Below are 12,337 nucleotides of genomic sequence, written 5' to 3' on the forward strand. Positions count from 1 at the left end.
GAGCTTGCTGTGCGCAAATTGGCTGCCGCGTTTCCTACATTACAACAGTGACTACACTTCAAAAAAGTACTTCATTGACTGTAAAGCGCTTTGGGATGTCCTGAATTTGTGAAAGGCGCTGTAGAAATGAAAGTCTTTCGTTCTTAACTCTCCAGTCCCACTGCAAATTCAAATTACAGGTACAGGAAACTCTCGATTTACCGGCACCTAAATAACCGGAAATCTCTCTTAACCGGCAAAATTCAGGAGTAGGTTCAGGTAAGTTTTACTTCATATTAGTGGCCGTGTAACCGGGGTTCCTGGATCTGTGGCCGTGTAACCGGGGTTCCTGCACCTGTTGCCATGCAACAGGGACGCCTGGATCCGTGGCCGTGTAACCGGGGTTCCTGCACCTGTTGCCATGCAACAGGGACGCCTGGATCTGTGGCCGTGTACGGGGCTCTCGTACCTTAGTAAGTATACCTCTCTGTCATCCAGACTTTTTGATCAACCGGCAACACGCCGGTCCCATCGGTGCCGGATAAAGAAGAGTTTCCTGTACCAGTTTGGATTAATGCTTAGACTCTCTTCACTGATCCAAACCTTTCAATCCACTTGTCCATTCCAGCGGAGAAATCCTGGGCACCATTGATTTAATCCACAGTTTTTTCATGATCTGATGTGAATTGCTTGTTTCCCATTCATAGTTAAATAGTAATGGCTTGTACCAGCCCAACTCCACTCCATCAGGTGTCAACCATGGCTCAGTGGGCAGCACTCTCTCGCCTTCTGAGTCAGAAGGTCGTGGGTTGAAGTCCCACTCCAGAGACTTGAGCACAAAATCTGGGCTGACACTCCAGTGCGGTACTGAGGGCGGGCAGCACTGTCGGAGGTGCCGTCTTTCGGATGAGATATTAAATTTTGGCCCCGTCTGCCCTCTCGGGTGGATGTAAAAGATCCTATGGCACTATTTGAAGAAGAGCAGGGGGAGTTCTCCCCGGCGTCCTGACCAGCATTTAACCCTCAATTAACAGCACCAAAAGCAGATTATGTAGTCACTATCACATTGCTGTTTGTGGGATCTTGCTGTGTGCAAATTGGCTGCCTCATTTCCCAACATTACAACAGTGACTACACTCCAAAAGTACTTCACTGGCTTTAGGATGTCCTGAGGTCGTGAAGGGCGCGATATAAATGTAAATTATTTCTTTCAATTGAAACCTCATTGACAATAGCCATTTCCCCTTCTTTTCCCATTTCAAATATGTGCTCTTTGTTCATTATCTCAATGCTAATTCAGTTAACTTTCTACTTCAAACTGTTCTTAATCACCCAAAAATTCGAATCCATTGTCAAAGGGGTGCTCTGACGGTGCACTACTCTCATTTACACTAGTGAGCACTCACAACGCAGTGTGATTGCCATGTTCCCCATTCAACCCAAATTCTCAAAGGAAATCTCATTGGCAATAACGGTTATAGCCTGGGGTGTGGGACGAGTGCGGCATGGCTGAGGGGTGCGTGTAGGTGATGTGGGTAGGTGCACTGAAAGAAGCCTGGGTTATGGGAGGGCAGGGAGAATTAAAGCAGAGATTGGGGCTGTGTTGTGGAGTATTTTAAACCAACACTCGACACAAGGTTTTAGATCGATAGTCAAGTTGTCTTTATTGCACCGGTGGGGAAACAGTCTGCTGTCTTAGTCAGACCTTTCCAAATTGGTACAGCAAACACTACATTTTTATACATTACAACACACGTCAAAATTCATTCCTGCCACCTGATTGGACCTTGGCCCGCATGCATCTTCACCGATTGGTTGCCTATGCCGCGTTACATTAAAGTACCGCCTTTATTATCGTCCGTTATCCCCCAAGATGTTGTTGCACCTATGACCTTTGTTTATGCCAGATGGGTCTCATCAACATTGTACTTCTGACTCATTGTCCTCCTTTCCTGCCTCTCTAAGTCTCTTTCATTGTTTTACTTTCCTGCCAGAACAGCACTTACATCCTCTTAGGCCTCTTATGGTTCCATGTCCGGCTATGTTATCTCCACTGCCAATTCAGCAACTTAGAAAAAGATGGTCTTTATTACACCATTCAGTGAAACTGCCAGCGATGTCAGTTTAACTCTTTCCCCGCTGCAGGCTGGAAGCACTGAGCGGGGGCGATCGGAGTGGGAGGTGCTGCGGTTTAGAGCTGAGACTCCAGTCCCACATGATGCGGTTGACTCTTAATGCCCTCTGAAAGTGGCCGAGCAAGCCAATTGGCTGTAAAAAAAAAAAAAATTGCTTAATTCCATCACCACACGGACTGCAGTGGTTCAAGGCCCAGAACCACCGCCTCAGGGCAACGGGGGATGGGGAATAAACGCCGACCTTGCCAGTGACACCCACAGATCCTGAGGATAGAAAGATAAATGCCTTTTGAGAAGATTGGGAATATCTGGCGTTGAACACATCAGTCTGAGCACAGAGTAGGATAAACCGTCCCTTATGGGGAAATAACTCACGTGCACAGTGTTAGTAAGAAGCCAGCACTGTGCCTTCACCTCCCAACCTGTCTCTGTTGCAGCCATTGATGGTTTTCTCTGTTTGTCATGTCCCTGTCAGAAGGCAAGAGCGCCCCAGGTGGGCAGAGGAAATGCTTCAAGGACACCCTCAAAGCCTCCTTGAAAAAGTGCAACATCCCCACTGACACCTGGGAATCCCAAGACCGCACAAAGTGGAGGAGAAGCATCCGGGAAGGCGCCGAACACCTCGAGTCTCTTCGCCGGGAGCAAGCGGAAGCCAAGCGCAGGCAGCGGAAGGAGCACACGTCAACCCAAGCACCCCACCCACCCACCCCTTCAACCACCGTCTGCCCCACCTGTGACAGAGACTGTAGGTCCCGCATTGGACTCATCAGTCACCTGAGAACTCATTTTTAGTGTGGAAGCAAGTCATCCTCGGTTCCGAGGGACTGCCTAAGAAGAAGAAGAAGGTGACTGATAAAGTGGTCCTTGAGTGCGGCTTATTATTAGAAGGATATTGAGTTTAAACCAGCAGATTAATAGTAAAACAAAGGCAAAATACTGAGGATGATGGAAATCTGAAATAAAAACAGAAAATGCTGGAAACACTCAGCAGGTCAGGCAGCATCTGTGGAGAGAGAAACAGAGTTAATGTTTCAGGTCGATGACCTTTCATCAGAACTGGAAGAAGTTAGAGATGTAACAGTTTATAAACAAATGCAGAGCCAGGGGAAAGGGGAGGGGGTGGGTGGGGAGGAACGGGCAAAGGGAAAGGGCTGTGATAGGATAGAAGGTAGGAGAGCAAAAATAGGGGCCATCAATATAAGATAATCACTAATAAATCGAATAGGGAATTCAGGAGAAACTTCTTTACCCAGAGAGTGGTTAGAATGTGGAGCAGTTGAGGCAAATAACATAGACGCATTTATGGGGAAGCTAGATAAACACATGAAGGGGAAAGGAATCGAAGGTTATGGTGATGGGGTGAGATGAGGAGGGGTGGGAGGAGGCTGGTGTGGAGCAGAAACACCGACATAGACTGGGCTGAATGGCCTGTTTCTGTTCTATGTATCTCTCTGTAAATGACAAAAGGGATGATGGTGCAAGGCAAAAGGGGGCGGTAATAGGACAAGTAAAGAAACAAAAGATGGGTCCAGAGGAGGTGAAAATGGTTACAGCAGAACCATTACCAGCAGCCGCTGTCCGAGAAAATGGGAGCGGTGTTTATGATCCGAAATAACAACAGAAAACGCTGGAAAAACTCAGCGGGCCAGGGCAGCATCCGTGGAGAGAGAAACAGAGTTAACGTTTCAGGTCGAAGACCCTTCGTCAGAACTGGAAAAAAAAGCAGGAAAAGGGATAGATTTTAAAGCGAGTGGGGGCTGGGAAAAGGGGGAGGGGATGAAAAAACAAAAAGGGAAGATCAGAGATAGATTAAGAGACATTAAGAGATATGGAAGGTGGCATCGTCGGAGCAGGCGCAGCAGAGACGGAGAAACTGGGAGAATGGAATAGAGTCCTTACAGGAGGCGGGGTGGGAGGAAGTGTAGTCCAGGTAGCTGTGGGAGTCAGTGGGCTTGTATATGTCTGAAGTTGTTCAACTCAATGTTGAGACCGGAAGGCTCTAAAATGCCCAGTAGAAAGATGAGGTGCTGTTGCTCGAGCTTGCGTTGAACTTCATTGGAACAGTGTCGGAGGCCAAGGACAGAAAGGTCAGGGTGGGACGGAGAATTAAAGTAGCTTAATTAAAGATTAATAGTAATCCTGATTGGGTAAATCTGGTTTAGTGACAGAGGCTGCTGTGGAGACGGTTGATCACCATGGTGGACCTGTTCAACGGAATAACCTTGATACAGAACAACAGAGACAGAGACCAACTGGACACCCAGCAGCAGCTGGAGCGCGCGGTGCGCAATAAGCTGGTGCTGCTGTACTTTGGCTCGAGGGAGTGCCCGCGATGCCAGGAGTTCGCCCCCGCGCTGCAGGACTTCTCCAACCAGCTGCTGGACGAGTATTACGTAGACCGAGCCGCTCAGCTGGTGCTAGTGTACGTCTCCCAAGATCAAACCGAGGCGAAGGAGCAGCAATACCTCAGGACACTGCACAGGAAGTGGCTCTTCTTACCTTTCCGGGACAAGTACAAAAGGTAAAGGTGGCGCCGCACGAGAACAGGGTCGGTTAAAGGGCGACCTGATAGAATGCTACAAGATCGTGAAGCTTTACGATAGGTCAACATAAACTTGAGCTCATCCAAAACTCTGCTGCCCGTATCCTAACTCGCACCAAGTCCCATTCACCCATCTTCTTCCTTCTTCTTAGGCAGTCCCTCGGAACCGAGGATGACTTGCTTCCACATTAAAAATGAGTTCTCAGGTGACTGATGAGTCTAATGCGGGACCTGCAGTCTCTGTCACAGGTGGGGCAGACGGTGGTTGAAGGGGCGGGTGGGTGGGGTGCTTGGGTTGACGTGCGCTCCTTGCGCTTGGCTTCCGCTTGCTCCCGGTGAAGAGACTCGAGGTGTTCACCGCCTTCCCGGATGCTTCTCCTCCACTTTGTGTGGTCTGGAGCCAGGGATTCCCAGGTGTCGGTGGGGATGTTGCACTTTTCCATGGAGGCTTTGAGGGTGTCCTTGAAGCGTTTCCTCTGCCCACCTGGGGCTCTCTTGCCGTGCCGGAGCTCCGAGTAGAGCGCTTGTTTTGGGAGTCTTGTATCGGGCATGTGGACAATGTGACCCGTCCATCGGAGCTGATTGAGCGTGGTCAGAGCTTCGATGCTGGGGATGTTGGCCTGAGCGAGAACACTGACGTTGGTGCGCCTATCCCTGTGCTCGCTGACCTACACTGGCTCCCGGTCTGCCAACACCTCGATTTTAAAATTCTCATCCTGGTTTTCAAATCCCTCCATGGCCTCGCCCCTCCCTATCTCTGCAACCTCCTCCAGCCCCACAACCCTCCGAGATCTCTGCGCCCCTCCAATTCTGGCTTCTTGAACATCCCTGATTTTAATCGCTCCACCATTGGCGGCCGTGCCTTCAGCTGCCAAGGCCTTAAGCCCTCGAATTCCCTCCCTAAACATATCCGCCTCTCTATCCTCCTTCAAGCTGTTCCTTAAAACCTACCTCTTTGACCAAGCTTTTGGTCACCTACTCCTGATACGTGACTCAGTGTCAGATTTTGTCTGTGAAGCACCTTGGGACGTTTTACTATGTTAAAGGCGCTATAGTAATGCAAGTTGTTGTTGTATTTGTATTGAAATCCCTCCGTGGATCATTGTGTGTATGCTTTTCTTCTCGGATCTCAATGAGTTTTATTAAATCGGCAACAACAACAACTTGGTCGGCAATTTGGTGGTCGGTAGGGTCGTAGAGTTCACTCATCAGCCAGTAGATGTAGGAGGGAATGTTTTCTTCCGACGCTGGAGATGAGCAGAGCGATCAGTTCAGGGGGTGGTGGGGGGAGTAGTCTCGAGCCCAGGGCAGAGTCTGCTCACTGCGGAGAGAATCTGACCTCCGGTGAAGGGAAGAAGCTGAAACAGACGGGCGTGGAGCGGTGCCCGGCCACGAGAGTGAGTGTGCGCGCGCGTACGGCCCCTTCGCTGCTCTCAGTCCTCCACCAGCGAGGAAGGTCTCAATCCCTGTAAAAAGGCGATACAGCGTCCAACAAGTATAGCGGGTTAATCACGTTAACACCAACGTGCCCGCTATAAGTGGTGGGGACTGTAAAGGAGGTAAAAATTCCACTACACAGAGCAGTTAGAATGCGGAATTCTCTGCCACAAACCAGTGTTAAAGCAGATTTCCAAAGTACCTTTAAAAGGGAATAAGACAGGAATATTAAAGAGCATGGGGATCATGAGAGTGAGATTGGACTAGGGAGAAAGTACCAGTGCAGACTGATGGGCTGAATGGCCTGTTTCTGAGCTAGAACGTACTATGAAGTTTACGTACCCATTGTTCATACTTCTTGAATATGGCATCCTAAGTTTGTTAAAAGGTGAGCTGCGCTGCTGTTAGCACGGGAGTAGGTGCAAGCTTGGGGCAGCTATGCAAATGGAGGGAGAGGTCTAAGGGCCTTCCACCTCATGTTCCTGCAGGCACGTTGGGTGGGTGCCCACCAGGAAGGACACCCAGAAGAAGCATGAATCAGACCTGGAACCTGGTCCACCCCCCACCTTCGGATGAGAGGCAGGCGGCAAGGCCAAGGGAGGACAATAGAGGCCAAGTGGAATCCTTTTTTTTTTAATAGGAATCTCCGGGCTGGAGGACTTTGGGCTGCTTCTGGTGGCTGTTATCACTGTTGTGGACTCTCCGGCCTACACCAACAGCTGACTTTCCTCATCCACTTCCAGGTACTAGACCCTGTCAGGAATGGGCCTGCGCTGGGGGAAAGCCTGGCTAGAGCAATGACCTGAACTTGGAAATCAAGTAGGATCAGGTCACGTCAGGGTGAGTGCACTATTTCCAATACCCAAGGCAAACTAGTTGCATCAATATTGGTGCAAATTTGCATCCATTTTTAAGCAAGGGAAGTTACCTCACTGTTCCTTCTGACCCAGAAACATTTGTATGATTGACAGCTGCATGCAGTTTATTAAAATGGCTGATCAATACAGACCACGGTTTAAACATTTGTTGGGTTCTAACAGGCCTACTAAGCGCTCACTATGGCGAGCAGGAAGCTCGTGCACAGTTCCGTCCAGAGGTTCGCCGCCCACCATATTGGGAAAGAACAAAAAAAATCATCGCGCAGTCCCTTTGCATATGCAAATAAGAGGCCTAACTCCTATTTGACACCCCCGCGGCAAGACTGGTTTGCCCTGAGGCAGCCTCACCATTCAGGTTGCAGGGATTGTTCCCTGTGTCTCCCCCCTCCCACAAATGGGCACACACAAATTTCTACCCCCACATGTTTTGAAGCTCTGGTGTCTTTTCTAGTTTGTTACAAGCACCACACCAGTGACCACGATGCAAGACTGAGTGGACGGTGGGAAGAAGCCCAGGGGCAGGTTAAAGGTTGTCGGCTGGACATTTCTCAATCTGCTTCTGGTATTTACTCTGGATTTGGATTGTGAGGTTTGATCCCATGGAAGTGGGCTTGTAGAATTTAAATTATAGGAAAGACAGGCAATTCATCCACTTCTATTCAAAGCACAAGGAGATTCCAAGGAAGTGCCAGGAAGCTTCCTTGGAAAGGACAAACTGTCCGAAGGAAGTTGTAAAGAATGTCTGAAGCACTTTTGCAAAGAGAGAGATTGCTTAGAAGTTAATCCAACAGAAATCCAACTTGGAAACTGTGTCACAGCTATTGGTTACGAGCTTAGTCTCTGAACACGAGATACTGTGACGGTGCAGTGTACAGTACAGGAGCTAATGTAGGGGCCAGGTTAGTTAAGCGAGACTGAGAAGACGAGAACCACAGAAAAGACAAAATGAACCAGGATGGTGGCAGTGCCCGTGGATGGTGAATTAGCAGGGGAGAAGCTGAGGGCATACAAAATTGTCGGGCAGGAAAGACCAGGTGGTCCATCGAGCCTGCCCCACACACCATGGCTGGAGTATCGTGACTGGACACTTCTTCCACCACCCCCCCCCCCATGTAATCTCCTAGGAGAAGTGAAAAACAGATTTAAAAAACCCAGGGATAAAATACCCTGGAAAATTCCTCTTAGACCCCGAGGTGATGGAATCCAGTCCAGGAGATCAGACGGACCAAGTGTTGTCTATAAAGACACATGCCTTCTATACGATGCGATCTCTGACCCTGTCTGGAACCGGTCCAGCTCCCTCTTGAGAGAGAGCCAGCGCCCACCCCGCCAGCCGGCAATGTATCTACACGGGCTGGATAATAAACGCAAATGTAACTGTCTCAAACCGGCTGGCAATGTTGAAACAGGAAGAGGAACAGAGACAGAAGACACAGCAAAAAATGTTGCCAATCTGGCAGACAAATGCCAAATTAAATTTAGTGCCGGGAAAAATGACGTCTGGCAAAAATGATTCGTTGTAAAAATACAAATGAATGGAAGTGTACAGAAATAATGTTTACCCTGCAGGAGACAGACAGCATGAGCAATAATGTGTTCGGACATGGTCCCCACCTTCATCAAACATACAGGCAAACAAACATGGAGGAAGATGCAGAGAAAAGCAACAGGAATAGTCCGAATTATAAAGGGAATGAACTTTAAAGAGAGAGATTAAACGTCAAGCTTTAAAAACCAGGGACAAGTTTAAGGAGTCTGGGGGAGTTTATAAAGTATTAAATGTTATAAATGAACTGAAAATATTATTTCAAATTAAGGAACATGGGGCCAGAGGATATAAATTTAAATTTGTGTAAAGTAAATTTAATTCTTCCCACTATAAGGCAGGTCTCTACTCAAAGAGTGAGAAATATTTGGAATAATCTGTCACATGTGATGGTTAGAGAGGAAAATATTATTCAAAATAGAGCTAGATGTTAAGGTATGAGATGTGATTGCGCTAGAGGGGGTGCAGAGGAGATTTACGAGGATGTTGCCTGGGCTGGGGAATTTTAGCTATGAGGAAAGATTGGATAGGCTGGAGTTGTTTTCTTTGGAACAGAGGAGGCTGAGGGGAGACTTGATTGAGGTGTATAAAATTATGAGGGGCCTAGATAGAGTGGATAGGAAGGACCTATTTCCCTTAGCAGAGGGGTCGATAACCAGGGGGCATAGATTTAAAGTAATTGGTCGGAGGTTTAGAGGGGAATTGAGGCGAATTTTTTTCACCCAGAGGGTGGTGGGGGTCTGGAACTCACTGCCTGAAAGGGTGGTAGAGGCAGAAACCCTCATCACATTTAAAAAGTGCTTGGATATTCACTTGAAGTGCCGTAACCTCCAGGGCTACGGACCAAGTGCTGGAAAGTGGGATTAGGGTGGAGAGCTCTTTTTCGGCCGGCACAGACACGATGGGCCGAATGGCCTCCTTCTGTGCTGTAACTTTCTATGATTCTAGTTATGATATACAAGGGACGTGACGAATGCCTTTCTCGTCCTGCCTCTTCCAGTGTCCCACTGACCGGCTGTGCCGTCTCCCAACGTGCTAATACTGTGGTCTTTATTTAGAAAGAAGGAACTTGGATTTCTATAGCGCCTGGCATGTGCGCATGACGTCCCAAAGCACTTTACACCCAATGAAGAACGTTTGAAGTGTAGTTACTGTTGTAATGTAGGAAAGGCAGAAGCCAATTTGTGCACAGCAAGACTCCACAAGCAACAATGTGATAGATTTTTGAGTGATCTTGTTGAGGGATGAAAGTTGGCTAAGACACTGGGGAGAACGCTACTGATCTTCAAATAGTGCCGTGGGATCTTTTACCCATTCACCTCATTTGCCTACAAAACAACAGTGACCACAGTTCAAAAATAGTTCATTAGCTGTGAAGTGCTCTGGGACGTCATGCACGGTATAAATGCTCGTTCATTCCTTCAAGGAGCCGATCCGGTAAGGTGGCATGGACCCCAATAGATGTTTACCTTTTGTATTCCAGAGAGTTACAGAAGAAGTACAACATCAAGGCCATCCCAAGCATCGTTGTTCTCAAACCCAACGGAGACCTCATCACCAGGAACGGCGTGGCAGAGATCTCCACACTGGGAGTGGATTGTTTCAAGAACTGGTGGGAAGCAGCTGAGGTCATCGACAGGAACTTTCTTCTGGCAGAAGACTTTGAGGACTGGACGTGGAAGAGTCTGACACACCCTTTAAGGCAGCTTAAGTACAGGATTAAGAAGATGGGCGAGGAGAAAGCCCGTGAAACAGAGTGAGCAGCATTTAGTGTTACTGCCCGAGCTCCCTCCCGACACGTTCCGCATGTTCCAGGGTTGTATCCAGTTTCCGTAACAGACCGCCCCCCCCGAATCTTTATTCTCCACTGGTATGTGTTAGCATAGCCCAGATGTAACAATTAACTCCAAACTGCGGTAAAACGTGCGCTGGAGAATACGTGGGATTCCCGCTGACATGAATCTTGTCATTCATGTGAAAATGACTTATGTAATAATACTGGGCGGCCTGCTGGTGGCGCTGTCCAGGGAGAGTATAAATACTCGGGCATGGGCCCAGCTTGTGCAGGACATTCTTTAACAGGAACTAGTGAAGGACACAACTAGATCTCCATGTTGAAAAACAGTTGATTAAAGCCTTGTTTAATACTCAGACCAAGTGCCTAGTAGTTTTCTTACGTCACCCACTATAATCGCGATGTCACCTCAGAAGGGAGGAAATAACACACCGCCAGACTGCAGGCTAAACTACCCAGCCAGATTTATTTACAAATAAAATTATACGTCAATGCAAAAAAAAAATGCAAGAAGATACCAAACAGCACAATACTTATACAATAGAACTGGAATCAGTCTACAAGGCATTTATATATGTTGATCCTAGCAATCTCTTCCCAGCAAATTCTTGGAAAAACAGATTCTGCTGGTAAACTCCGTGAGATGTGTAGTGTATGTAACTGTTCTACCTTTAAGAGAACTATTGTATGTAACCGTCCACCTTTAAGAGAACTATTTTAGGTGTGGCACTACTTTATCCTGGCTGCTGTATACTGTAATACCGACGGTGACCACACCGGTATATAAGTGCTGTGGCAGAATTTATTGGGCAGATTCGCCCTGACCTTCGAATAGTAAAGTCCTGTTTAAGTTACTCTTGTAGTCTGTGTATTACTTCGCTATACAACCCACAGACTTTACAGTGGCGACGAGTTCGATCTTACCCTGCGGCAACAATACTTCTGAAGAAGTAAACGAGCGTCGAGAAGAGGCACCCGCCCTCGTCGTTTTGCTGAGAGAAAACTCGAGTCTGCAGACCAAGAAAGGAGGAAGATTTCAAACACGAAGTCTTCCATCAGCAACAGGCACGGATTGTCCCTTCTGCCACGGTGGTGAGTGAGCCGATCAACACGAGAAGCAAGTCGGCCACGGTGACTGTGAGTAAAGGGAAAATAGAAACAAATAAACGGAGGATAAGGGCGGTGCACTCGACCACGGTCGAGGGGGAAAGGAGCCGGACAGAAGCCGGGCCCAGAGGCGCTAAGACTGGGGCAGCGTGGAGCAGAAGCCGCGGTACAAGCGGGCTGGGGAGCGTCGTGAGATGACTAGGCCGCGACGGCAAAAAAGGCCGGACAAATACCGCGACCACGAGGCGCTGCGACCGGGATCGTAAGGCGCGGGAAGATATAAACATAAATAAGCCACGGAAAACTCAGCCACAGCCGGGGAGGAAAGCACCGGACTGCGAGAAGCTGGGAGGCGCGATTGGGGTGAAAAAGGCCAGACAGTGACTGAGGCCACGAAGCGCTGCGACCGGATCGTAAGGCGCGGGAAGAGATAAAAATAAATAAACCGCGGAGAACGCAGCTGCAGCCGGGGAGGAAGCACCGGACTGCGAGAGGCTGGGAGGAGCGATTGGGTGAAAAAGGTCGGACAGTGACCGAGGCCACGAAGCGCTGCGACCGGGATCGTAAGGCGCGGGAAGAGATAAAATAAATAAATCGCGGAGAACTCAGCCGCAGCCGGGGAGGGAAGCACTGGACTGCGAGAGGGCTGGGAGGCGCGATTGAGAGCCGCGCGAGCAGGAGAGACAGAGCCCGAGCGAGAGCCGCGCGAATGGGAGAGACAGAGCCCGAGAGAGAGCGAGCGAGAGCCGCGCGAGCGGGAGAGACAGAGCCCGAGGAAGACTGAGCAAGATCCAGCCCAGCGGCTGAAACTGTTCGCCGTCAACGGGTTGTACCCAGCACCGGAGAGACAGAGCCCGAGCGAGGGAGACTGAGCGAGATCCAGCCAGCGGCTGAGACCGTTTGCCGTCAACGGGTTGT

The 12,337-nt window shown here is 48.9% G+C and overlaps 1 protein-coding gene across 3 annotated transcripts in view; it reads left to right on the top strand.

Moving 5' to 3' along the window:
• The window catches only part of nxnl1 (nucleoredoxin like 1), a 42,453-nt gene extending 31,286 nt beyond the window's left edge, over window positions 1–11,167 (top strand). The window contains exons 2-3 of one of the 3 annotated variants that reach the window (XM_085971560.1): window positions 4,277–4,635; window positions 10,001–11,167. In XM_085971560.1, coding sequence (XP_085827686.1) covers window positions 4,310–4,635; window positions 10,001–10,277 — 603 coding nt within the window. In that variant the 5' untranslated portion in view covers window positions 4,277–4,309 and the 3' untranslated portion in view covers window positions 10,278–11,167. The remainder of the gene's footprint in view (window positions 1–4,276; window positions 4,636–10,000) is intronic. The other 2 variants (XR_015074312.1, XR_015074313.1) reach the window with 2 other exon arrangements.
• The last annotated feature ends 1,170 nt before the right edge of the window (window positions 11,168–12,337 follow it).

The sequence above is a fragment of the Somniosus microcephalus genome, chromosome 31 (genome assembly GCF_052327205.1).
Source record: "Somniosus microcephalus isolate GS21.2 chromosome 31, FLI_Smic_1.0, whole genome shotgun sequence".
NCBI classification, from domain to species: domain Eukaryota; kingdom Metazoa; phylum Chordata; class Chondrichthyes; order Squaliformes; family Somniosidae; genus Somniosus; species Somniosus microcephalus.